Genomic DNA, 25,054 nt, shown 5'->3' with positions numbered 1-25,054 from the left:
CACGCTCAGATTTTCTTATATACCTGCTCTCTAGCAGGGATAAATTTTTTTAATATCCAAATATAGAAGTATATTTTTACTACTATCAGAATATCATTTGACAATCGCTTTTATCTTACTGTTATATATTATTTTCAGGGTCTTATTTGCTATACAAACCGGTAATCTCTACTCAAAATAATATATGGTATGCTATCTTGCACCAAGTGCTTTGCTTGAAGTCGAATATTACATGCTTCCTCATAGTGATAAAGCCACAAGAAAAAGTATTCCTTTAATATGCTTTCAAATAAGTTTATATCTTTGGAGTATAGTACTGACTATAACACCAACGTATTATTAATTACACAACATCTATATTTGGCACATATTAATCTTCTAAAAAAAGAACATTATTGTTTTTCGATAAAGAATTCTTTATCGAAAAACAATTCCGAGAGCACCTTAAATCAAGTAATTTATTAATGCGAAAGCATACCATACGATAATGTAGGTAATAGCTGGTTTTTATCAACCAAGGTGAATTCTTGAGTGTCCTTTGTGTTATCATCAATTCGTAAAGATCTATTCATGGATCTCTATACACACCAGTTAGTGAAGATGCATTCGTATTATCAATTGATAATATACCTTCAATTGGATCAAATCCATTAGCATTTTCTCTGTGCATTTGTATGTGGTGTTGGATGTAGGCATCAGCCCCACAGAAACTCGCTTATAAGGATAATAGCCATTTTCAAAGGTGACTATATATATTTCATATGACAGACCTAAATTGATAGCGTAAACATTAGCCATTTTCATTGCATAGTTATTTTTATTGCTGCTCTATTTACCATATATAAGTATGCCAAAAGTTACAGCTTCTTTCGATGATCTTGCTTTTTTCAATCTTTGGTGCAATTGCCTTTTGCAGGTTTCTAAAACTCTGTTGCGGGCAAGATTGACAGCTGTTTTTGGCGTGTTTACGGCTTTTATTTCCCCGTTTCCTATCTCATAGAGATTACTATGAAATACCATGTCTGGCCGCGAAGAAACTGTATCCGGCATTTTCTGTTTATTTATTGCTGTTGTATAATCCCTATATGGTGAAGTGCAGACTTAGGTCAGCACACACATACACATACACATGTGAATGTGCATATGTATATCATATAACTTCTTTTTAGCCTACCATATAATTTTCACTTGGTCATTGGAAGACCATATAGGGCCAAGCAGACAGGCTACCGATTTTACAATAAAATCAAGCTCGCTTGTTTGGATTTTGATTGGTATAACTGCATGGTTCAGGAATATGCTCAATATTACATGGTAAAGAGCTAGTTCTTCGACACTGTTGTATTGTGTTCCTCCTGATTCCATAATTGTGTTGTTATCCATAGCCTTTTCCATTGATTTTATGCAGCTGTTGATGGTGTTCGGTAGTTTCGCAATAGGTACTAAGTATTGTTCTATTATTTCCGTTGATATAGAGCAGTCAAATAGGCCAGAAAGAAAGAGTCTTTTATCTACATCTCCTGGTTTTAAGATCTTGTTCATAGCATCACTATGAGCATCATCATATAATGTCTTGATATATTTGTTGGTCGTAGCCATTTCCTTCTTCCCAAACGAAATAATATTCAGCTCGCCCAGGGTCATTGTCCACACATAGCCTATCGTGCTCGGTGAAGAGGATTCTTCTATTTCAGTTAATGATGGTCTGTCTTTATAGGAGCTGTCTATTTCACTTTCATTATATACGATATTCATAAAAGGAACGCCTGTATCCGCCTGAAATTCTAGGTCACTATCTTGAGAAATGACATTCGCATGATACTCTTGTGAGCTGGCAGCTTCAACTACTGGTACTTCTTCTTTTTCGTCGACATTTCCTTTCTGGAAATCATTATCTAATTTGACAATATCTTCCAACTTTCGAATTGCTTTTTTCCCCTTTACACCCTGATTAAAAATATTAATACTTATGTTATGTATATTTAGAGAATACAACGAATGTCTTTTAAATACCTTAACAATAGAGTCCTCGGCCTGCCTTTTAGTTATAGTGTGTCCAAAAATTTCATTTTCTTTTTCATAAGTATCCGAAATTATAAGGTTTCTCTTGCGCCTAATTGACTGTTCGATAACTTCGTTGGACTTTTCAATCGCGGTCTCCATTAGTTCTGACCAATCTACTTTTTCAGAATCCATCTCAGCTGGATTTTCCCTCTTTGTCTCGGATGCAAATCGATTGATCCACATTCTTTTAACATCAACTAGCGATGTGCGTCTATGTAGAATTATATCTTGTATGATTATGTGTTTGTTCATTCCGATGAATGCCGAAAATTTCAAAGGCATGTCCAAACGACGCGAGTATAATATGTATTTATTAATCGCTGATATAGCTATTAGTTCACTAAAGCTTTGTTTTTTATACGAAACAAGATGAGTTAACCTTCTTTGTAAATCTTTTTAGACATGATATATGTAAGGGGTTTTTCAAGCACCCATCAAAGTCCTGAATGTTAAAGAAAATTTCCAGAAACGAATTGACTGGGATTTTCTAATAAGGTCTGGCGACTCGCTGTCGTTGCGACGGATTTTGAAATTAAAAAAGAATAAAATCATAGCAACAAACTAGACAATTAGTGTAGAACTAAAGACGTTAGTAGAGAACTAAGAGACTTAGCGAACCTTAGAAAATGATAAAACAATGATGTGAAAAATAGGATAGAAACAATATAAAAGCAAAGGCAAAGAACATGAAATAAAGACCATCTTACACCTTGATTCTCAAATTCTATATAATTGTTTCTATCTTAAAAACCCTTATAATCACACTCTCATCGAACACCTGGTTAGTCCTAATTGAATCTTCACTAGTGTAACAAAAAGGCTAACCAGCGCGTTCACATCGCTAACAAAATTAGCTAATTTAGAAAGATCTCACCAAACCGTATATGGGAATTCTCTTTAACATTCAAGACTTTGGCGGGCGCTTGAGAAGCTCCTTAATGCACTGTATAAGTGTAAGAGTTTGGTTGCATTTTGTATTTCACTTAATTATGGTGTGTTTACCATATGGATTATGGTTGAGATCCTGGCTGAATCGATTTCAATCAAATAAAAACATATAATCCAACCATACTCAAGCTCATAAGATTTTTAATAAAAACTACGTTTTTTTAAGAGAACAAACTTTTCATTGTGGTTTTGATTAATAGAATGAAAGGAAGATGATATTTTTTATTTCCAGAAAACAACACTTTTATTATTGTTATTCGAAGAGGGCATATACAACGGAGCTAGAATTCATAGTTTTTAGGATGAACCTAAAGCACCGGTACCAACATAGCACTTAGGAAGTGGTATAAAGAAAAGACGAACAGAGGAAAACATTCAAGGAATGTGAAACTTGTGCCGAATAAATCAGATAAATTTCATGGCGAAGGGCGGAACAGATAACACACACAATATATAGCATAATCGAAACATGATAATAATGTCAAAGACAGTAAATGGTTCTAGTAAAAACAATCGGTGTTGAATGTGTATGCTACATATACAAACTATATTTAAGAGAAACTAAGCATGAGCAGTCTGTAGTAGGAGTGAGAAGGCACAAAGATAATATCTGAGATATGTAGCAGTAGAAGCCGTATGTCGGCCATACCTAGATGATATATATGCATTTAAAAGAGCCGATTGTAATGTAAGAAGAAAATGGCCAAAAAAAAGAGAAAGCTTAAAACTTGTACAAGTTAGCTGTGAAATTTGAAGCTTTTGAATACATATGAATGTGATTATACAAACCTGGTTAATCAGCTATATCTTAAAGAAAAAGTGGGGAATTACCAGTGTAAGCCAATATCTTGGCTGTAGCAGTAGGCGGTACATATGGAGGAGAAACGAAATAATGCCAACAATTAAAAAGGTAATATCTGGTAGCTACAGAATCAAATATTTAATATTGAATTAAAATACACGTCTCTGTAAAGAAATCAAGAGCCAGAAAAAAAAGAACAAGCGCTTAACATAGTGGGGAACAGACCGTGCAAAGCCAAGTTTATTAGCAGTGCAGTTTCTGTCCTGAAAATGATAAATACCCAACGTGTCTTGTTGTAAGCTCCAGTTCTAATGACTGGTGTGGCTCCAACATGTGGATCATAGTTGGGCGCACTTTGAAAGGGAATAAGGTAGGAAAGATGCAAACATGTGTACTTATCTTAAAGTTGATGGTTTCGAATAACTAGTACGCAGTCAACAGTTTTGTTAAACATGTTAAACACGGCAAATTCATCAATGGAGAACAACCTAATAACATAACTGCGGCAGATGCTATTTATCGCACGATAGTTGAGATGTGGCTGCTGTATATACTCTGTAACGGAGATCAGCGTTGAGGTCATAAAATATTACCATATTTGGATGATCCTATATAATCACTAATGAACACATTTCAATAAACTTGGGGTGGACAGACTAAAAGTTCAAAAAAGGAAAAAAAAAGACCAAACATTTAAGTCATATCATTGGGCGAGAGTTTTAATTAATTCTGCCCTTTTTTTGCCCTTTTTCTTGGAGGTTCAAAAAAAGGCAAAAAAAGGGCAACATTTTTAATCGACTCTAATTAGCTAGTTTTCTTCCATTGTCACTAGAATTGAGAAGAGAAGCATTTTTTATGGAGAAGATGTGCCATATAATGAGAGGTCTAGAAAAACTCGCAATAAAAAGTTCTCACTTAATGACAGAGACGGGATTATATGCACTATTTTATCAAATATGTATTTTGAACTAATTTTGAACTTTTTTTAAATAAAGATGTGGACAGTCATAAATTAGTCTAATTGACTAAGTTCTGGATGAAGTTGTTTTGCCCTTTTGGTCTGTCCACAGATATTTTTTGGTACGTAATTGTCCACCTTATTTACTTTTTCTAACAGTCAGTTAGGGGCTTCTCAAGCACCCGCCAAGGTCCTAAATGTTGGCGGTGATTTCCATATACGGATTGGCGAGAGTTTCTTAAATTAGTAACCTTCGCCAACAAGATTGGCTAAATTAGAAAATCTTGGCTAATACTTATTTGGATTTCAACGCCAACTTTTAGGACTTTGGCGAGTGCTTGAGAAGGCCCTTAGGTGGCTATTTTTTTTATTCTTTCAATAAATAGAGAGGGTGTCGAGTTATGATAATTTCAAGATGACTAAAAAATAATTATTTGTAAAACCCAATCAAAAATAAGAATAAAGCTCAGACACAGTTATGAATATTATAAGTTGAAAACATTGATACTAAGAAATTTAGAGGAAATAGACCTTAATAAACTTGACTTTCCAAGGCCTATTTTATTAAGTAAGTATGAAGAAGAGGCTACTGGCTATCATACATTTTGTTTTGAAGTGGGAAAAATAAGCCCAATTTTTACTAGAAATTTAGTGAGCATTTGAAGTAAAAAATCAGGGATTACCTAACTTTTGGCTTCAAATGCTCACTAAATGGCCTCCACCATGAAATTTGCAAAACAAGTATTGGAATTTAATTCGCCGCGTAAAATAAAAAATTGCAAACGTTTGCAATTCAGGCTCGAAGACCCTCTCTAATGTATTTGTTACGGCAACAAAATTCAGTTTTCTTTCTGATAAAATATCAAAAGCCCTAGGCATAGCTTTTAAGCAGAATTCTCACTAAACTTAACTCCAAACACTGATCCATAAGATTATAACTTAATCAATCTTTAATATATCTAATTGCCCTACGCCAAAGAGGTTAAAAGAGAGACACTTTGTATAACAATCGACACAACTCTAATGAATATGTTTGAAGAACAAGAACAATAAATTTAACATTCGTTGTGGGCCAATAGAAACCCAATATCTGGTTATTAGTGTGACCTTGATTGTCTTTTTTGCTTTCTTTTCTGTCAGTCTGGAGTGTGAAATAACCTGTCATTTTTCCTCCTCTATATTTTTTCTCTTATTTTTTTTCTTATTCTTCTTCTTCATCACCATCTTCTACCTGTATTATTACGAGTACTACAGAGTGGCAATTTATACGGTCTTTATTTTTTGGACGGTCTAAGCCTCTTTCGAAACCACTTCTTGGGTATAGTCACAAGCAGTCACCCCACACTTCCCCTAAACCCTTCATTTTTTTTTTTAATTTTTAAGTGAACAGGAAGGAGTTTTTTTTTTTACCTATACGAACTATCAAATACTTCTGCTTCTTCTCTTTAGCAATATAATATACATCAACAGCATTAATGGTCAAATCAAAAAAGATGGCATCTAAAAAGACAGCCTTTAAAAATAAAAGCACAACTCAAACCAAAACCAAGGACAACGGACCAAAAAAAGTCACAAAAGCAGAGAAATCAACCAAAGAGATTAAGAAAGTTACAAAATCCACAAATGGAAACGAAAAGAGGTAATTGAATAGCCTCCATCCCGCACATATACACGATCGCAAATTTCCAACCAACCAACCAACCAACCAACCAACCAGCCAAAAAAAAATTGCAACAAAATTACCTGTAATTTATATTAGGATAGTAGACTAATTTCCTTTTTTTGTTAAAAAAAAATAAGTCTCTCGAAAATGTCAGTTGAGGATTTCTTCAAGGGTGGATTCGAAGCTAGTGAATCCGAAGATGAATACATGGAAAACTCGGATGAGGATGCCTTGGACAGAGTATGTGTGTGTGTTTTTTTGTGTTTATGTGTGTATGTGCTAATTTCATGCTTTGTTATTCGTTATTCTTGTAGGATTTGAAGGCACTTGGTCAAGCTGAAACTGTCCAAGACGATTCTGAATCCGAAGAAGAAATCGAAAAAGAAGTTAAAAAAGACGTAGTAATGGACAAAAAGAAGTCCAAGAAACAAACCGCCAAAAAAGTTACTAAAGAAAGCGACGAGGAAATTGACAGCGAAGACGATTTGGAATTAGATGATGAAGAAGATTTAATGCAGGATTCGGATATTGACATGGATAAAGACGACGATGAAGATGAAGAGTTGGACAGCGATGAACTTATCGAACTTGAGCCGGAAGAGGAAGAGGAGGAGGAGGAGGAGGAGGAGGAAGATGACGATGATGAGGAAAATGACGACGACGACAAAATCAAACTTGATGCAGACAAGCACAAAAAGGAATTGGAACAACTCAAAGAACGTGATCCCGAATTCTACGATTACTTGCAGAAGGAGGGTGCTGATCTTCTGGACTTTGACATGACCGAAGATGAAGACGAAGAAGACGAAGAAGACCAAAGCCAGGGTGAGGAGGATGAAGAGCCTGAATTTGACGAAGATAATGACGATGATGGCGAAGACGATGACGAGGATGATAGTGATGAAGAAGGATCGAAAAAAAAGAAGTCGATTAAAGAGCAAAACGACAATGCTGAGGTTGTTACAAAGGCAATGTTGGCAGAGTGGATCGACCAATTGGATAAAACACAGAACATTAAGGCATTCAAAAAGATGCTTTCTGCATTCAAAACTGCCGCAAGAATGTCTGATGAAGAGCAGCAGGAAAATATCACATTTGTTTACAAGATTGTCAGTCCTCACGGTAAGTTGACGAGAACTAGAGGAGTTTGATATATATGTGGATGTGGATGTGAGAATGTAATTGGCAAAACGTTGACCCTTTTCTTTCTTTATTTCTTGTGCAGTATTTAACAAGGTTGTTACAACCACCATGCGTTATGCTCCTACTATTTTCAATCACTATCTTAAGCCCAAGAAAGAGGGAGGTGCACCTTCTACAGCTACACGTTGGAGTTTCATGAAGTCGCTTGTAAAATCTTATCTCAACAACTTGTTGCATCTCTTGCAAAACTTGACCGATGCAAATATGCACTATGTTGCTATTAGAGAGGCTGAGAAATGCACGGCTTACTGGGCATGCTTCGAAAAAACATCAAAGGACTATTTAAAGGTAAAGTTGTGGCAAATAAAAATAAAAATAATAACAATAACAATAATCGGTGAAGCTCATGCATATATATAGACACTTTTGAACTTATGGTCCAATCTCTCATCTTCTGATAATGTACGCATTCAAAGTTTCTTGGCCATCCGATCATTGGCCACCACACCTGTAGAGTCTAAAAAAGGATCATCAGAAAATAGCTTCCTGGATCTGTGCTTGAAGAACATATATTTGACATTTGTCAGAAACTGCAAAACAACCAACCCTCACACACTCCCTGCTATCAACTTGATGCGTAACCTGGCAGTAGAACTTTATGGAATTAACCAGGTCTTGAGTTATCAGCAAGCATTTGCCTATATCCGTCAGCTTGCAGTTCACTTGAGAGGTGCTATGCAATTAAAGACAAAGGTAAAATTATAATTATAATAATTAGAATAGGCATGGGTATATATATATATGGGGTGCATATTTTGTCAAAAGAGAATTCTAAATAAAAATTACAGGAGAGTTACAAGGCTGTTTACAACTGGCAATACATTCACTGCATTGACTTTTGGGCAAATGTCCTGTCCACCTATTGCCAACCCAAAGATAATGGAGAGGAAGAGTCTCCATTAAAGTCACTTATTTTCCCTCTTGTACAAGTCGCTTTGGGTGCTATTCGGTAAGTTGATTGATATTCAAATGATATGTCTATATGTAATCAGAAGTCTAATGTTATCCTTTATAGTCTGATTCCCACTGCTCAGTACTTTCCCCTTCGTTTCCATGTACTCCGCTGTATGATTTCCCTCAACCAATCCACTCGTGTCTTTATTCCACTTGCACCTTTTATTTTCGAAGTATTTGAGAGCGGAGAGGTCAAGAACAAGTCCAACCCATCGACTTTGAAACCATTAGAGTGGGAAGTTCATCTGAAAGCACCAAAGCAATACTTACGTACTCGTGTCTATCAAGTAAGTAAAAATAATAATAATGAAGATAAATACACGCGTAAATACGAATAGAAATACGAAGGATTGAGTGATATGATATACTGGATCAATATATTAACTTTTTTTGTTTTGTTCTTGGAAAGGATGGTATCTTGGAACAGGCAAACGAGTGTTTAAACGATTTCTACAAGTGCTTCTACACTCACATTGCCTTCCCAGAGATGGTTATTCCTGGAATTGTTGCTGTAAGTAGAATGTTAACATTATTTGGTATTAAAGTCATATAACTTACATTATTGTGCTTTAGATCAAACGATTCGTAAAGAAATCAAAGAATCCCAAAGGCTCTAGACAGTTGCACAGCCTTGCACAAAAGGTACAATCCTTTACATATTATATAAATAGTAGAATGTAATCGTAAAACAACCAGGGTTTTCTCACTTTTCTTGCTTTCTTTCTTCAGCTGGAAACCAAATCCAAGTTCATTATTATGCAGCGCTCCAAGGCTGACTTTAGCCCGGCAGATATCAAGGAGTGTAATGAATTTATGGCAGAAATGCGACAGAAATTACAATAGATGAATAATCATATATTTCATATAACATTCTTTTTATTATATTTAAGAAAAAATTCAATAAACATTTACTCTACTTACATCTACAAATCTAACAAATCTACACAATTGTATTCCTATAATCATATATTACAATTTGTATAACATATATATCTGTGTTCAGAATGGGCTTACAAGCACCATTAATTATGTATCAAGGTAGCATATAAAAGCTAAAGTGATAGCAGTAGTAATAATAAGATATACCATCCAACAAGTAATTGTTTATATATTTTATATCAAAGAAAAAACAAGATCTTTATATGTATACGTGTGTGTATATTATGTACACACCCGCACACATATAATATCAAAAGAGATAGAGAGATAGAGATGCAGACAGACAGAGAATAAAGACATTACAAGGTTAACAGGAATGAATAATAATAAATAATAATAAAAATCTTACAAACTCTAGAGAATAAGATACATGTCCTGGAACCTCTTGTCCTCCTCCTCCTTTTTTTTTGTTTTTTGGTTTTTGTTTTTTTTTTAACTTTTCGTGTTCTTTAATATACCATTCCTTCCCCACCTTTTCCCTTCCCAGTCAACAAAATACTCTTCCAGTTCTTGGTTAATGGTCAATTCAATCTTCCAAAGAGATGATGAGAACCTCAAGATCGTCATCCGAGATCTTGTCATGGAAAGCGACTACTTTTTTAAATAAATAGAATAAAAATAATTAATTAATTAATTAATTAATTAATTAAATAATCAAATAATCAAAAAAAACAGTGTCGCGTAAAATGCAACAAACCACTTCTCCACCACCACTACCATTACTAGTACTAGTACTGCTGCCAGCCGACTAGCCCACCCACAAGTCTCTCCGTAATATTTAAGCTATATCCCATCATATATTTACTTTTTGGCTTCACTTCAGAAGCAACGGCAAGAAGTGAAGGGTTTGTTCTTCTGGCATACTCGGCTCTGGCTTTCTCAATCAACTCTTCCTTGTGTTTGTATTCGCGCTGTGCCTCCTTCTGTTTCTCCTGCTTCTGCAACGAAGCATTACGGGCAAAACCGTACGCGATACCAAAAGCAAGGGCTGACCAACGTCCAACCTAATACACGCACAATTATTGATATTTCTTTAGTTATTGTTGTTGTTGATTGTTATTTTTTTTGTTTTTTTTTGTTATAATATGAAGCATTGTCTTTGACTTGAATTACAAGTATTGAATTCTCATTAGTAATCGAATCAAACCTACGTTTACAACGGAGCGTAATGCTGACATTTCTTTTTTTTATTATTTTCTCTCTATTCTTGTAGGATGATAAAAAAAACCCTTGTTTGTCACCTAAAATTTCAATTAAAAAAAAAGATCGTGCCATGCAGTTTGTCGCCTGGCTCACGTGATACATCAATCAAAAGTCAAGTCCGTGCAACCTTAAAACAGGCCCATCCTTTTTAACCTTTCAATGTGTATCTTCTCTTTCTCTCTGTATTTCTCTATTTTGCCATTGCTGCTGTTTACACTTGAAAGGGCAGAAAATAAGAAAGGAAAAGAAAAGGACAGGACAGGCTAGCCATAAAGAACACAAATTGCACTCTAGATTTATTATTTCTGGTTATAAAATCTTTATGTTCATTCCGAGATCTGTCAAGAAAAGAACCAATAATACAGAATACGATTCAATTGAAGATCGTACGCGTATCAATAAAAAACGGCGCTCAGATCTTGCTTTGGAAAAGAAGTCTAATCTACCAAATTACATCAAAGAATCTGTCCAAACCAAACCAAAAGATGTTGCAGATCCAGAAATACCCCAGACTATCTTGAATTCTCCTGGATCTTTAGAAGAAATCACCCAAAACCTTCCAAATTCAACAACTAAATCACTCAATGATAAAAATCACAATGATGGATCGCCCAATGTAAAGATTCAGCCTGAATCTACAAAAAATGATGATAATGATAATAAGGATGACGACGATGATATGGATATACAGGCAGACAGTGATGATGAGCCGATCAAACCATTTTCTTCGGATCAACGTAGGATAATTCCTGGCTGTGACGAACCTGTGTGTATTATATGTGGGAAATATGGTGAATACATTAATGATGATACAGACAATGATGTGTGCAGGTAAATTAAAACCATAAATATAAAACACACGCACACACATATAGAAATATATATATTACTTATTCTTCTGTATACAGTCTCGAGTGCAAGCGCATTGACACAGATCTTAATTCCCGAATTTACACAAAACAGAAAAGAACAACCACTTCTATATTGAACGATGTGAATGCAAAAATTTCGCCTTTCTATGTAGCTGAGAATCTGCACGCAAAAATGACAAATTATGAAGAGCCAGAGGATATTGCAAATATGCCAAAGTGGCAGAGAGACGCAATATTGAAAGCACACGAAATTGATGTCAAAGGAGATCGGATACCACATCCAATATGCAGTTTCGACCAATGCAAAACGCTCGGCCCTACTCTCATCCACAACCTGGATCAGATGAAATGGTCGATGGCCACAAGTATCCAGCGACAGGCTGTGCCGGCTGGATTGGCAGGGCGGGATGTGTATGCAGTTGCACCCACCAGCTCAGGAAAGACGGGTGCATTCGTCATCCCAATCATTGTACATTGTCGGTCCATGTCAATAATCCACAACTACAAGCGCCGTGCTGGCCCTTACGCTCTGATCTTGGCACCCACACGTGAATTGTGCCAGCAGATTGAAACAGTTACTAAAATATTGTCCAAAGGCATGCGCAATACACGAACAGCTTTACTTATCGGAGGACAACCGTTGGCTGATAATATTCACCGATTGCGCAAAGGGGTTCAGATAATCGTTGGGACTCCTGGGCGTGTATTAGAGCTCATCAAAGAGCACCCAAGTTTATTTCGGCCGTGGCGTTTACAAATGCTTGTTCTGGATGAGGCGGATGCTATGTTTAGTCTGGGATTCGGTCCACAGGTACGCCAGATACTTGGTAGACTTCCTGACACAACCAAACGCCAGACAAGTTTCTTTTCAGCTACGGTGAACGATCCAAAGGAAATGGAAAGTCTGTGTCGGCGGTTAACTCGACCTATAGAAATACGGATCAGTCAACCAAAGGATGGGGATCCTAATAAGCACCCAGAAGCCACCAATAATGTCAGGCAGACTATTTTGTGGGTAGAGAATGCGAGCAAAGCAAAGAGACTTATGTCTATTATTAATGACCCAAAATATTTTGCCCCACCTATCTTGATATTTGTGGACAGTCGTCTTGGGGCTGAGTTCCTCACACGAGCTATTCAGAAACGCAACAAACACTTGAGGGTAGTAGCGATGCATGGCGATAAGTCACAAGCAGAACGATCTGCGATTGTTGCAGGAGTGAACGAGCAAGAGCCAGTGTGGGACATAGTCGTCTCAACTGATGTACTGTCACGCGGTGTAGACCTGCCTTTTGTGCGGCTTGTTATAAACTATGATATGGCCCCAACTTTAGAAGATTATGTACACCGAATAGGGCGTGCGGTAATTCGAGGGCCTCTTCCTAGAGACGCAAAGCAAAAGCGTGGTTGGGCCATCACATTTATCAATAGTGTAAGTATGGTGTTATTGCTTAGATAGATAGATAGATAGATAGATAGATACAATGCAATAAATGTTTCGGCTTATTGTTACTCATCATATTATTTATTATTCCTTTTCTTGTATTAGGAACACGAACATTTACTAGAGCCTTTTGCCAAGATGCTCGCAACAAAAGCCGTCGCTCAAGTGACACCATTACCATCACAGCTCAAGAGATACCTGTAACATATAATCTATTCATTTCATCTTACACCAATATAAAACAAAACAAAACAAAATGATTTATTTGTATAGATGACCTCAGGTCAATATGTAATTTAGACTCTAAATTTGATCCGGGTCTTATCGATCCTGATTAATTAATTAAAGAAAAGAGAATGTTTTACCCAAGATGAACAATATTTTCTGTACATTTTACTAAATTGGAATTATCATATTTGTGATAGTTGAAGATCTTTTATTTGATTGTTTTTACTTTCTGTATATGTATGTATATATATAATTTGATACAATACGCGTGAAAATAAGGAGAAGAATATGAATAAGAATATGAAAAGTGACAGCGATATATCGCCACTTGTCAATATACATGATAGCTGTCAATAGTACAAAGAAAACGAAAAGAAACAGAAGATGTAGTCAGGGCTTCTATAGAATAATAAAGGAGTATTGCCCAGAATTCTACAAAATAGAAATTACTCTATTTCATTTTGATCTGTAGTGGGACATTTACTTTCCTTTTTCTTTAGAAGCATGGCCAGATTTAGACTATAAGGATTATCATCAAAAGAAACAAGAGAAAAACACCTTTTTTTTCGGACCAAACGATATTTGTAGTCAATATAATAGAATCGCTTGTATGTATATAGAATCCTGTTTCCTATACTTTAAAAGAGCATGATAAACCTCTTGTTGTTGCTAATTGTTGAAAATATAAAATTGAAATTGAAATTTACACGAGATTGTTTTTCTTATTTACAAAAGAAAGTATTAACGCGAATATGAATAAGAAAGAATCCTTGTATATTCACCTCTTTATTCATCTATATGAGTAATTCTTTATATTAAATGTATAAGCTACTTATAGTGGATAAAGTATCTGACAACTTGGGGGAAAAGTTGTCATTATTGTAGCAATAAATAAGCAAGTTAACCAACAACATTTCCTTTAGACTTTCTTTTTTTCTCCTCTCTCTTGTCTCTTCTTAATACACCTTATTTCATGCATTTGTTGGCCTATGCTGTTCTTTTTTACCGCTCAAAGAGTGTCTATATATTCCCAACCATATTTACTGCTATACTTTTTTTGGTTATACTCCTGTACTTATGTATACAAGCTTCATATGGCACCAGGTTATTGGAATCAGAGCGCCGCAAAGGAATAGCGTCCAGAAGCCATTTAAAGCGGCCTGAAGAACGTTACGCGAGTCTAAAGGTACTTTAGAGATAAATTGGATAAAGGGCCTGGTTAGAAATATCGAGACTTGGATTGGTTTGGTTAGTTTATAGCCTTACCATAGAGTCTAAAATAGTGAGATATACTTAGAGGACTAGAGGTCAATTGATATTAAATATATATATATATGTATAATTTTTTTGAGGTCCAAAAAGATAGCTCACCGGTTTGTCAATCCATTTCATGAGTGGAGAGAAGTAAAGTGGTGGGAAACAGCTTTCTTCTGGATGCGGCGATGGAAAGGAAATGGGATTCCAAAATCACAAGAGGTATGTGCCAAGCTCCTTTTTTATTTATTTATTTATTTATTATTTTATATATAATTTTATTACTGCGCGCACGCAAAGAACGTATCATAGTTATTTTCTGGCTACTTGTACAAGCGTACCGATTTATTGATTGAGTGATTTATTTTTAAAATAAAATAAAATACAGGAACTCTCGGTAGCACTTCCTGTAATGAAACCACCCCTGAATCTCATATTCAACAAAAATAATTCATACAAATTAAGCCAAACGATGACAAAGCTGTATTCAAAGTCAAAGGATACCTGGGTGTATTTGAATAAGAATGGGACAGAAGTCATTAACCCAGAAAAAGCCAAGAATCCAATTACTTTTACATGGCTTGGGTAAATTAATTTTGCATGTAACAATACCTTTTTACTCGAGAATTGATTGGATATTTATTTATATTATATTATATAATTTATATTTATATTTATATTTATATTCACGTATTTCTTTATTTCTAGGCAATCTACTTGTTTAATTACAATCGAAGGCTTGGCAATTCTTACGGATCCTGTATTCACTCGGCGTTCAATTAACGAGTATCTTGGTCCTAAACGTCTAAGACCAGTTCCTTGTGTACTTGAAGACATCCAAGAAAACCTGGATATAGTTCTTGTTTCACATAATCATTTCGACCATTTGGGTAATATTGTTTAAAGATAGACTAAATATATTTAGGGGAAAAAAAGGTAGAAAAAAAAAAGGATATTGAGATATTGGGAGATGCTGAGATTATGAGATTATGAAAAATTACAGATAGTAAGGTAGTTGCCAAACTCGGAAACTCAGTAGCTTGGTACGTTCCTCTCGGACTTAAGTATTGGTTTGTTGAAAGAGGCATAAATAATGTATGAAAATAAGAATAAGAATAAGAATAAGAATAAGGGCCAGTGTGTGACATTCCCTCATTCTTATTGTGTTCCACCCGTGTGATTAGGTCTTGGAGATGAACTGGTGGGAGGAAACCAAGATCAAACTGAGACCGGACATAACGGTGGCGTGTGTTCCGGCTATGGTATGAGCGCGATCATTTTTTAAAGAAAAAACAATCTGGATTACTAATCGAAACCCATGCCATTCAAAATAATGATATTATTGTTCTTATATTTCATATTCACAGCATTGGAGTGGGTTTCGCACACCTTTTGACAAGAATGAAACACTCTGGTGCAGTTTTGTGATCAAGGGACAGAATGAGAATATCTTTTTCTGGTAAGAAATTTTATCCAGAAAATTATATGTGTATATAAAAAATAAATAAAAATAAATAGTAATAATTAAGAAATTAGTGGATCAATATACTAATTAACTGGAATCAAAATTCTGCATTTCTTCTTAGTGGAGACACGGGTTATTCTTCCGAACTCTTCAAGGCTATAGGAAGTCGCTATAGTCCGCTGTCACTTGCAGCGATGCCTATTGGTAGCTTTGAACCCGAATTCTTAATGAAGCACCTCCACATGGGTCCAACTGAGGCTGTCAAGGCACACTGTGATCTTGGCCACCCCAAGGTATCTGTTGGAATACACTGGGGAACATTCATGATGTCGGAAGAACACTATATGGATCCTCCTCGTGCTCTTAATCAAGCATGGAAAGATTATGTGAAATCTAGACAACGAATTCAACGAACTCAAAGAATTCAACCTGAGCTAGACTCTATTGATAATTGCTTGTCATCATCTGTAAGAGAGTCTGACTCGGATAGAATTTTAGATAGTCAATTTATCACAACTGCTCTTGGAGAAACTTTGTGGATAAAGTCAGGGTTGGAGTAAAAGATATTAAATATCAAATCTGATAAAGGATGTTTGATTCCTATTATTATATCAATCTAAAAAAGTCTAAAATCCTCGTTTCTATGGTGATATAAAGAAAGCAAAATAAATCAATCAATCATTCAATCAATCAATCAATCAATAAAAAAAAAATGAATCAAAAATGAATCAAAAATGGTAAGGATTTTATTTGATTTTAAATCAAAGAGATAAAGAGAAAGAAAGAAAAAAGAAGGGTCTCCTATAACTAACCGAATAAAATAAAATGGAGATTCAAACAGATCAGATATTCAAATTGATAGTAATACTAATACTAATACTAATACTAATAGTCAAAATTAAGAGAGGGAGAAGATGTAGTGAAGGAGGAGGGGGGGGTGGAGGAGTGTAATCTTGTCATTAGCCAATTAATGAAGCTATTTATTATCCGAAACCCTGGTTATAAGATTCTTTTTGGGCTTTTAAAGGAGGAATATGGCTGCAGAAAACAGGATGCTGTGACTGCGAAGAGGTAGAAATTGATCGGGCATTTTCTTTTTTGTTAGTAATCGTATAAGGAAATGCGACACAGACAACATAAAGCTCAATATTGTTCGTGACACGTACTATAGCGGGTCGCATTACCAGGTAAATCATTGGAAGATTGGGAAAATGAGATTCGCGGATTTAGAGCTGACCGTGTATGTTATATATATTTATATATATAAGAAATATATAAATAAATATGAATATATATATGTAAATATATATATAAATAAGTTAATAAAGTAAATAAATAAAAAGGTGCACTGAGCCAAAAAGGCTTTATTATCACATGAAACATATTTTAATGGAAGAGAGAATCCAAGGTGTAGATAAATAGCAATCAAAACTGTCTTTAATACAATGCTCTTTATATATGCAAATATATATAATGTGTACAGATCGATAATATAGAAGACATCATTGAGCTTTTATCTTCTTGATCTGACAGAAATATAAAGAGAGAGAGAGAGAAAAAAACAAGAAGAGAGAGCAAAATAGATAAAGAGAATGAGAGGGAGAGGACGAGATTTGTGAAAAGATTAAATTAATTCAATCGAAGAATATATTGGTCGATCAAATGTCTTTAGGTGTAGTTGAGAAGACTGCAATCGCCACCTTCGTAGATGTCGACCTTGGAAACCTTGTGTGCCTTGTTCAAGGTGGCGTAGTGATCCTTTTCGTAGACGTAAAAGTCGATGTGCTTGTTGGTGAAACTCCAGCTCTCATCTGTTTTGAGGGAAAAAATGGAGATAATTGATTAGTTTATATCATTAGATATTAGAATTTCATGCGCACTGACCATCAACCAAAAGACAGCCATTGTGCTTCTTGGTGGAGCCAGGGAGCGACCAGCCAACGAGAGCAGGAACATAGATCTTGGTGCCCTTCTCGATATCGTTGGCAGCAATGGTGGTGTAAGGACGGAGAGCGGAGCCATAAGCTATAATAAGGAACAATAAGTACATAAGTATATAATTATATTAATTATATTAATTATACAAACTTACAAGTCAGGCCAAAGGGATTCTCCTTCTTGTTCAATTCCTCAAAGCAGTTGTAGTTTTTGCACGTGCAGTCGCCCAAGTTGACAAGCTTGTTGCCGACAACACCGGCACCTTCCATAACCAAGGCATCAGCGTATGTTTCATCGACCTTGGCAATGCTCTTTCCAGAACAAGTCTTGATTGTTACAGTCTTGCTGTTGTCAGCATAGTCAGCTTCCTGGGCAGTCCAGTAGTAAGTGAATGCTGAGTTGGACTGGATCTTCTTTCTGCTGCTAACAGACTTGTTGCTGGGCGAGGCTTTGGCGGTGGTCTTGGTAGATTTCTTGGTGGTGGTCTTCTTCTTGGTGGTGGTCTTCTTTGTGGTTGTCTTCTTCTTGGTGGTGGTTTTTGCCTTGACATTTGCGGTGGTTCCTGCCTTAACACAGTACTTCTTTCCAGCAATAATGTTGGTACATTTGCTGTTAACTTGGCTGTTCAAGTCGTAGAATTTGCTAACGGTAATACTGTTGCTCTTGGCAACCTTGGCGCAAGTATCACCACTCTTGACTACATAATAAAAAATATAAAAAAAGTAAGAATACTGATGAATTAAACATAATAATAAAGAAAATTGATTTTTTTAGGGGAATTTGCGCCACCTACTTGTAACGTATTTAGAGCAGCTGGCACCACGCTTTGTGTATGAAAGCAAGTGGCTGTTCAGATCGTCGTCAACAAGTTCGAATTCAGCCTCGGGTGCGTCGTCGCTCGAGAATGGAGCCAGGTACATGGCAGAGACAACGGTGTGAATGGCACCATCTCTCTCAACAGTAGCAAGATTATCTCTGAGCATGAAGGACTTTGCATTTACTCCAATTTGGGAGCTGGAGAACATGAGGAGACCAATGGCGGTCAAAGAGAGAGTTTGGAAACGCATTTTTAAGGAATGCTAACTATTAATTGGAAAAAGACGGGAAAGGGTACAGCGCCTGGCTGTGGGTGTATGTATTTGAAGGGAAGGGTTGGTGAGGAAAGGGAAAGGAAGGGGGGAAAACTTGAAGCTTTGGTTGGGAAGAACGTAAAGAGGAAAGGATAAGGAAGACAGTAAAGATGTGCTTTTAAACTAATTCGACGGCCAAAAAAAACCAAAAAAAAAAGGAATTAGTGTGCAGGTCCCTGGTGGTACAAGTATAGATTGCGTTTACTTTATTGTGCTTCCTAATATACTTCCGCTGTTTCCATCGTGTGGCCATGCCCGCGCGCGATATTCCCATTTGTCTTCAATTTCCTTCCTCTCACTTTCGTTCTATTGTGTCACTGAGGAAATTAGACAGCATGCCATTTCTACCGTTATTGCTGGCCAAGAGAGCTTATCACTCCACCAAACACATTTATTCACACCTGCCACAAATGACTTTATGAGGTATGATTCCTATGTATAGTTTAGTGCCTTATCAAATAACCCCACCCACCACATATACACACATACACACATATTACTTACTTACTTTTATATTCTTATATATATATTTCTTAGCTCTTACCTCTCTTTTTACGTCTGCCTTGTCTGTATAATTCGCTTCTTTAAACTATTGAAGCACCGAAATGATTCTTTCCTGCCTTGACCTCGGTGTAACTCGTCTTCTATGCCATACCTAATTTCGCGATTTCCTCGTTGCTAGTTAATATCAGGAACAAGCTTTTAACCAAAACAAAACCGAAGCAACTGGATCGGGCTTCCTGTATCTCTATCAATTAACAAAATTCTTTATGACTTTAGCAAAACTCAACACAGAGGATTGTCCCCGAAAAAAGGAGCTCTGTATTTTTGGTAGCCTTATTATCATTATTGTCATCATTGTTATTTAATTAAGCTTTTTAGAAATATAATAAATAAATAAATAACCTTGTGTAAGCCAAACTAATTGATCATATATTCCTAAAGAACAATCAGTGGTCTAACGATATACTTCAATTTCTGCAATAATATGTTCAATTTCTTTACCGAAATCTACAACTTTCTGCTCATTCCATTTTTTTTTACTTTTATTTGTTACTGTAATTACTATAATTTCTATTGTTTCTTTTCTAAATCCTATTGTTCTCTATGTAATACATATTAATTTCGACATTTCATACTTCAATTAATACGCTGTAATTGACATTCAAGTGTATATTCACCGTCCACGCCAGTTTCCATTTATGCAGAAATGTACTAGAAATAGCTCTAAAAAGCGACAGATACACATCTATATATCTATATATAAAAGTAAATAGAAATTCATGCCCAAGTATCCTTTAAATAGTTAAAGGAACGCCCTTTTTTTGGTTTTGTTTTGACCGTGTCACGTACATTTCATTGAACGAAATAGGACATGGACGAATGAAAGTGTGACGGTGTCTTTGGACGGAAAACCCTGAATCAGGCCGCACACCTCTTCGTCCTACATCTCACCTTACAAATGCCTAAATCAACAATCCCCGGTCTAACCTCTAGTAGCGATTCTTTAGACTACTATTACTTGGTATTTGCGCGAGACATTGCACTAGCACAACCTAGTAGTGACAATTTGCAACAAGGTTCAAATGTCAAATTCACTACACGCATCAACAATCCCATACAATTCCAAAAAGCAAAGTAAAAATTAAAATAGCATACAATACAATACAATACAATACAATACAAAAACAAAACAAAATATTTACTCTCCTCAACATCTTTAAGCAATATATTCTTGTAATACTAATAATATATTAGGGTAAACGGGATTGTTGTGTCTAAACAATCTTTTTCCCGATCAAACAAATCCAAAGATGTACCTAATGCTGCAAATTGTGTTTGGCTTGGTAAGAGGTTTGACTTGCCCAAAGATTTTTTTTCTTCTTTTTCTTCTTTTTAGCTCACCACTATCTATTAATTAGATGATAGTACTGCAATATTACGCGCATTTTTTACCGAACGTTCCTCTCGTCGCCACGATTTCCAAGACATAGCAATAGGTAGTCAGTTAACCTTATTCGGTAAGGTTAGACGACTAGAAACAAATGAAAATATTCTTCTTTGTAGTGGGTATGTGCAATAATGGCTTTAAAGGTGTGTATATATTGTATATTGTACCTTGCAACTAAAATATCAACAACAACGATAATAATGATAATAATGATAATAATGATAATAATAATATGACTAGGTACAATGTGGAGAATGATTTAGAGTCTGAAGTATACCATTGGGTCAAAACGATTCAGCAAAGTTTTCCAGACGATTTATCAAAACCTTTTAGTGATAATAGTAACAATAAGGATAAGGATAAGGATAAGGATAGTAGTGATAATAGACAAGTAATTCGAAAAATACCAGCCAAAAGTATTTTTCGTACTCTTTCCTCTCAAGTGGCTGAACCCAAAAGTATTTCACCCGAGACAAAATCTCCTGAAAATGGCTTTATCGATTTATTCTCGGAAAACTCTTTGTGGGAGGGATCACCAAGCCATCCCATCTTCACATCCACGCCGATATTAAAGAGACCGCAGTTTGGCTCAAGTTTGAATTCACCAATTTTCCCTCTGTCCATTGGATCTACTACAACACCACAAAATCAAGAATCGAAACCAGAGCCAGAGCCAGAACCAGAACCAGAACCAGAACCAGAACCAGAACCAGAACCAGAACCAGACTCAGACGACAAATTAAACGTAGATGATGATTATGATGAAGAAAAACAAGCCATGTTTGATTATATGGACGAAGCCTTTTATTATAATGAATTTGTTGGATATGAGCTTGACGAGTTAGAATACGAATAGGGTGTCTTCAAGAAAGAGAATAAAAAGAAACCCAAGGTTTGGATACCAAATTAAAATGACCTAAAAACAAATCATACTTATAACTACAATATCAACAATATGAATAAGAGCATGTATATATTTATATTTATATTCAAATAAAAATAAAAAATATAACAAATGAAGAAAGTGCGCGGAGAATCAAGACCAAGAAACTTACAAAATTTAAATACAGTATAATATAATAACAAAAAAATAATGTTTACTTGATCGTCTTCATGACTCCCATTACTCATGCCGTAAAGAGGCAATTAACATTAGCCTTGTTAAAGCCAGACATTTGTGCTAGTCAAAAATTGCAAGTGCGAGTTCATGAAGCCATCGAGGCTCAGAATATTAAAATTGTAAGCCAACGCCCTGTTCTGTGGACAAAAGAAGAAGCAGGTGCATTCTATGCAGAACACAAAGGAAAATTCTTTTACGACCGTCTGTGCGGTTATATGACAAGGCAAGCCGAGAAAAATATACAAAATTAAATTAGCATGCTAATATTCCATATATATATACATTTCTTTTAGTGGGCCTTTCCAAGCTCTAGTTTTGTCTTCACCAGATGCCATTAAGGAATGGCGCGCACTTATAGGACCAACTCATCCATGCCGGTAATTAGAATGTTTTTAAAATAATAGCAAGGGTAAGAGATATTGACAATCGCTGGTAGAGCAAGAATTCATCAACCTACAACTCTGAGAGCACTTTATGGATTGTCAGATACCCGCAATTCGTTCCATGGTTCAGGTAATATAAATAGGCTCCTATTTGGCCAAGGTATAACTTTTTTCTTTTTTGGTTAAATACGTAGACTCCGATGAAACTGCAAAGAATGAGATCGCTTTCTTCTTTCCGGAACTGAGCATTGATAATCTCCTGAAAGTTCAAGACTCACAAGCATAGTGTATGCTTGCTCAAGTATCTGTCAAAATTCAAAGATTCCATTAAAATAATGACTTGGAATAAGTATTTAAATAAAATATTTCAAAAATACAGCATAGTTAAATTTCATTTTTACATAAAAATATAAATAAAGGAAGGTTTTCATTATTCGCATGCCTATACATTTATTATTATTAAAATAGCCTAATGGCTCTCTTAAGTCAAAGTAAATAATATACTATTCTTAAGAATATCATTATCTATAGATTTTCTAATCTTTGGTTTGAGTGTTCGGTTATATGCAAAATAAATTCTACGTATTATTTAATATTTAATATGTAAGATTACATTTGTTGGTCGTGAGTATTAATCAAATGGTGCTTATAATGTTCTATAGTTTGGGATTATGTTCACAAAGCATATTTTGTGTACAATTGTCTTTATTTACATAATACAAAGCTCTATTAATGTAAAGGAATAACCTTACAAGTGCCGAAATGGAATGGTAAATAAGGGTCCTAAAGATACAATTAATGAAACTTGATTAAAAAACAAAATCAAAAATCAATTCAAAAACTTCTTTTTTCTTGTTTTTATATACACATGGATATATATATATAACAAGGATAATATTGGTGCTTAAGACATATTCTTTTAGTCAGCATATGCTTAGATTATATATATATATATATGTGTGTATGTGATCAATTGACCTGTAGCATGTTTGTTTTCAATGTAAAATAGTAACAAATAGGAGCCCTTGAGCATTCAATTGATTTTATGTAGAAGAAGAAAAAACAATATTCTGGGATCATATGCTTTCCCCTTATCCGAAACACCCGGTCTATTCAAGTTTTTTCTTGCCCTTTTATAGGCATTACTGTACTGTGTGGGCTGTATGGGTGTGCGAGAGAATAAATATAAGAATATCAGGTAATTTAACAAAATATGTAACATAATTTAAGTTGTGCTTTATTTACAGTTACTCTATTGTATTAAACACAGTAATACCAACCAGTCAACCAGCCAACCAAAAACCAAAAACATACTAATCATTTTGTATACAAGGAACGGTAGATCCTAGTTAACTACAATGATAATAAAGAAACCAAATCATTTTTCTAGTATTTTGGTATTAGAAATCGTTTTCATTGTCACTTCTATAAAGGAAATATTCGCCAATACCAGGGATTATGTTACTTGAGTAACTAAGACATTAGAGGCAATAAATCAAAAGCCAATGAAAATAATAATGTTACTCAAATTATGGGTACAAACTAAACTGGCTTTGTAAACCCATTTTACACTGATTGTGTACTCATGGAATCGTATTAATAACTTGTACATCGATTGACCATCAATGGCCTATATTAGTGAATTAATAACTCATATTAATTCAAACAACTAATACTGCTAATAGTTAATGTAGGTTGGAAGAAGCATACTTTAGTAAAGCCAGTCAATTTTTTTTCAGGTTATCTAATTGAGTATACATACATATACACGTTTTAGCAGTTATATATTTCAAGTATAAAATTGATTGAATCTATAAAAATTTGCGTTATCTCTTTCTTTCTTGAATTGCACACCCTAGTCCCACTCAATTACCCAGATTTTCGGGTAGATTTTTCTCGCAGATCTTTACTTTATTATATATGTAGATTCCATGTAAGGCAGGGCCTTATATTTATTGTGTTACGAATATTTTCACTTGAAAGTGTGACAATATAAAAATCTTTATAGACCGTTTGGAGTTAACTTTTTTAATGTAAGAAAACAACCTTAAGCTATATTGAAGTAGAACTATAGATACATTGCTTTTAATTATCAATTGAATTTTCATATATGTATGATTGAACCCCTCACCTTTAAAAACGCTCAGGTCTATGAAGACAAATCAGGTACCTCTACAGCAATTAGTAGATAATGTTAGCGTTTCTTGAGAGCTATTAGCCTTCCATTGTTATTCTAAATCGAAAATTGAATGGGAAGCATGTTGATCGAAGAATTCTATATTTTACTAACACAACGTAACATATGTTTTACAAAATAGAACGCCGGGATTATTATTATGACAAAGTACTTGTAAAAAAAATACCTTTTTTTTTAATATTTACAATCCTCTCGATCCCCCAATGCCAGTAGCCCTGGTCCTGACGGATTTCCATACGAGATTCTGCGACTCATACTTGACCACCCCGAATGCTCCACTCTTGTCTCGCGTGTATATAACGAAGCTTTGTTGGATGGTGTCTTCCCCCCCCCCCCCC

General features: G+C 35.2%; 9 protein-coding genes across 9 annotated transcripts; 6 read left to right on the top strand and 3 right to left on the bottom strand.

The window, feature by feature from the left end:
• Positions 1-149: 149 nt before the first annotated feature.
• PHYBLDRAFT_72959 (hypothetical protein) lies at positions 150-2,346 on the bottom strand (the record flags this gene model as incomplete). Its single annotated transcript, XM_018442748.1, has 6 exons — positions 150-316; positions 479-578; positions 631-746; positions 837-1,081; positions 1,175-1,947; positions 2,014-2,346. 6 exons carry the CDS (start codon positions 2,344-2,346, stop codon positions 150-152), a joined length of 1,734 nt encoding a protein of 577 aa, XP_018299175.1.
• A 4,676-nt stretch (positions 2,347-7,022) lies between these two features.
• PHYBLDRAFT_120850 (hypothetical protein) lies at positions 7,023-9,519 on the top strand. Its single transcript, XM_018428762.1, has 9 exons — positions 7,023-7,260; positions 7,342-7,557; positions 7,661-7,926; positions 7,999-8,331; positions 8,427-8,587; positions 8,654-8,879; positions 9,002-9,103; positions 9,166-9,234; positions 9,322-9,519. Exons 1-9 carry the CDS (start codon positions 7,215-7,217, stop codon positions 9,433-9,435), a joined length of 1,533 nt encoding a protein of 510 aa, XP_018299174.1. The 5' UTR covers positions 7,023-7,214; the 3' UTR covers positions 9,436-9,519.
• Positions 9,520-9,670: 151 nt separating this feature from the next.
• ATP21 (ATP synthase subunit E ATP21) lies at positions 9,671-10,709 on the bottom strand (the record flags this gene model as incomplete). The annotated part of the gene is made up of 3 exons (XM_018438055.1): positions 9,671-10,125; positions 10,337-10,535; positions 10,683-10,709. The coding sequence occupies 3 exons, from the start codon at positions 10,707-10,709 to the stop codon at positions 10,058-10,060; spliced, it is 294 nt and encodes a 97-aa protein (XP_018299173.1). The 3' UTR covers positions 9,671-10,057.
• Positions 10,710-10,978: 269 nt separating this feature from the next.
• PHYBLDRAFT_178870 (hypothetical protein) lies at positions 10,979-13,417 on the top strand. Its single transcript, XM_018438054.1, has 3 exons — positions 10,979-11,565; positions 11,643-13,038; positions 13,156-13,417. The coding sequence occupies exons 1-3, from the start codon at positions 11,057-11,059 to the stop codon at positions 13,252-13,254; spliced, it is 2,004 nt and encodes a 667-aa protein (XP_018299172.1). The 5' UTR covers positions 10,979-11,056; the 3' UTR covers positions 13,255-13,417.
• Positions 13,418-15,004: 1,587 nt separating this feature from the next.
• PHYBLDRAFT_138678 (hypothetical protein) lies at positions 15,005-16,557 on the top strand (the record flags this gene model as incomplete). Its single annotated transcript, XM_018430047.1, has 6 exons — positions 15,005-15,117; positions 15,241-15,422; positions 15,536-15,627; positions 15,717-15,794; positions 15,900-15,991; positions 16,119-16,557. The coding sequence occupies 6 exons, from the start codon at positions 15,005-15,007 to the stop codon at positions 16,555-16,557; spliced, it is 996 nt and encodes a 331-aa protein (XP_018299171.1).
• Positions 16,558-16,822: 265 nt separating this feature from the next.
• Positions 16,823-17,328, top strand: PHYBLDRAFT_72955 (hypothetical protein; the record flags this gene model as incomplete). Its single annotated transcript, XM_018442747.1, has 4 exons — positions 16,823-16,858; positions 16,890-17,068; positions 17,103-17,184; positions 17,317-17,328. 4 exons carry the CDS (start codon positions 16,823-16,825, stop codon positions 17,326-17,328), a joined length of 309 nt encoding a protein of 102 aa, XP_018299170.1.
• Positions 17,329-17,330: 2 nt separating this feature from the next.
• On the bottom strand, positions 17,331-19,137 carry PHYBLDRAFT_184559 (carbohydrate-binding module family 50 protein). The gene is made up of 4 exons (XM_018438953.1): positions 18,729-19,137; positions 18,090-18,632; positions 17,882-18,022; positions 17,331-17,808 (listed from the first exon to the last, which is right to left on the bottom strand). The coding sequence occupies exons 1-4, from the start codon at positions 19,000-19,002 to the stop codon at positions 17,666-17,668; spliced, it is 1,101 nt and encodes a 366-aa protein (XP_018299169.1). The 5' UTR covers positions 19,003-19,137; the 3' UTR covers positions 17,331-17,665.
• A 1,390-nt stretch (positions 19,138-20,527) lies between these two features.
• On the top strand, positions 20,528-21,872 carry PHYBLDRAFT_161763 (hypothetical protein; the record flags this gene model as incomplete). Its single annotated transcript, XM_018434461.1, has 4 exons — positions 20,528-20,703; positions 20,824-20,912; positions 20,988-21,135; positions 21,257-21,872. The coding sequence occupies 4 exons, from the start codon at positions 20,528-20,530 to the stop codon at positions 21,870-21,872; spliced, it is 1,029 nt and encodes a 342-aa protein (XP_018299168.1).
• A 257-nt stretch (positions 21,873-22,129) lies between these two features.
• PHYBLDRAFT_161762 (hypothetical protein) lies at positions 22,130-22,805 on the top strand (the record flags this gene model as incomplete). The annotated part of the gene is made up of 4 exons (XM_018434460.1): positions 22,130-22,341; positions 22,430-22,513; positions 22,573-22,649; positions 22,714-22,805. The coding sequence occupies 4 exons, from the start codon at positions 22,130-22,132 to the stop codon at positions 22,803-22,805; spliced, it is 465 nt and encodes a 154-aa protein (XP_018299167.1).
• Positions 22,806-25,054: the final 2,249 nt, after the last annotated feature.

Source organism: Phycomyces blakesleeanus (genome assembly GCF_001638985.1).
Source record: "Phycomyces blakesleeanus NRRL 1555(-) unplaced genomic scaffold PHYBLscaffold_1, whole genome shotgun sequence".
Classification (NCBI taxonomy): domain Eukaryota; kingdom Fungi; phylum Mucoromycota; class Mucoromycetes; order Mucorales; family Phycomycetaceae; genus Phycomyces; species Phycomyces blakesleeanus.
This window is presented reverse-complemented; position numbering and strand designations above follow the sequence as displayed.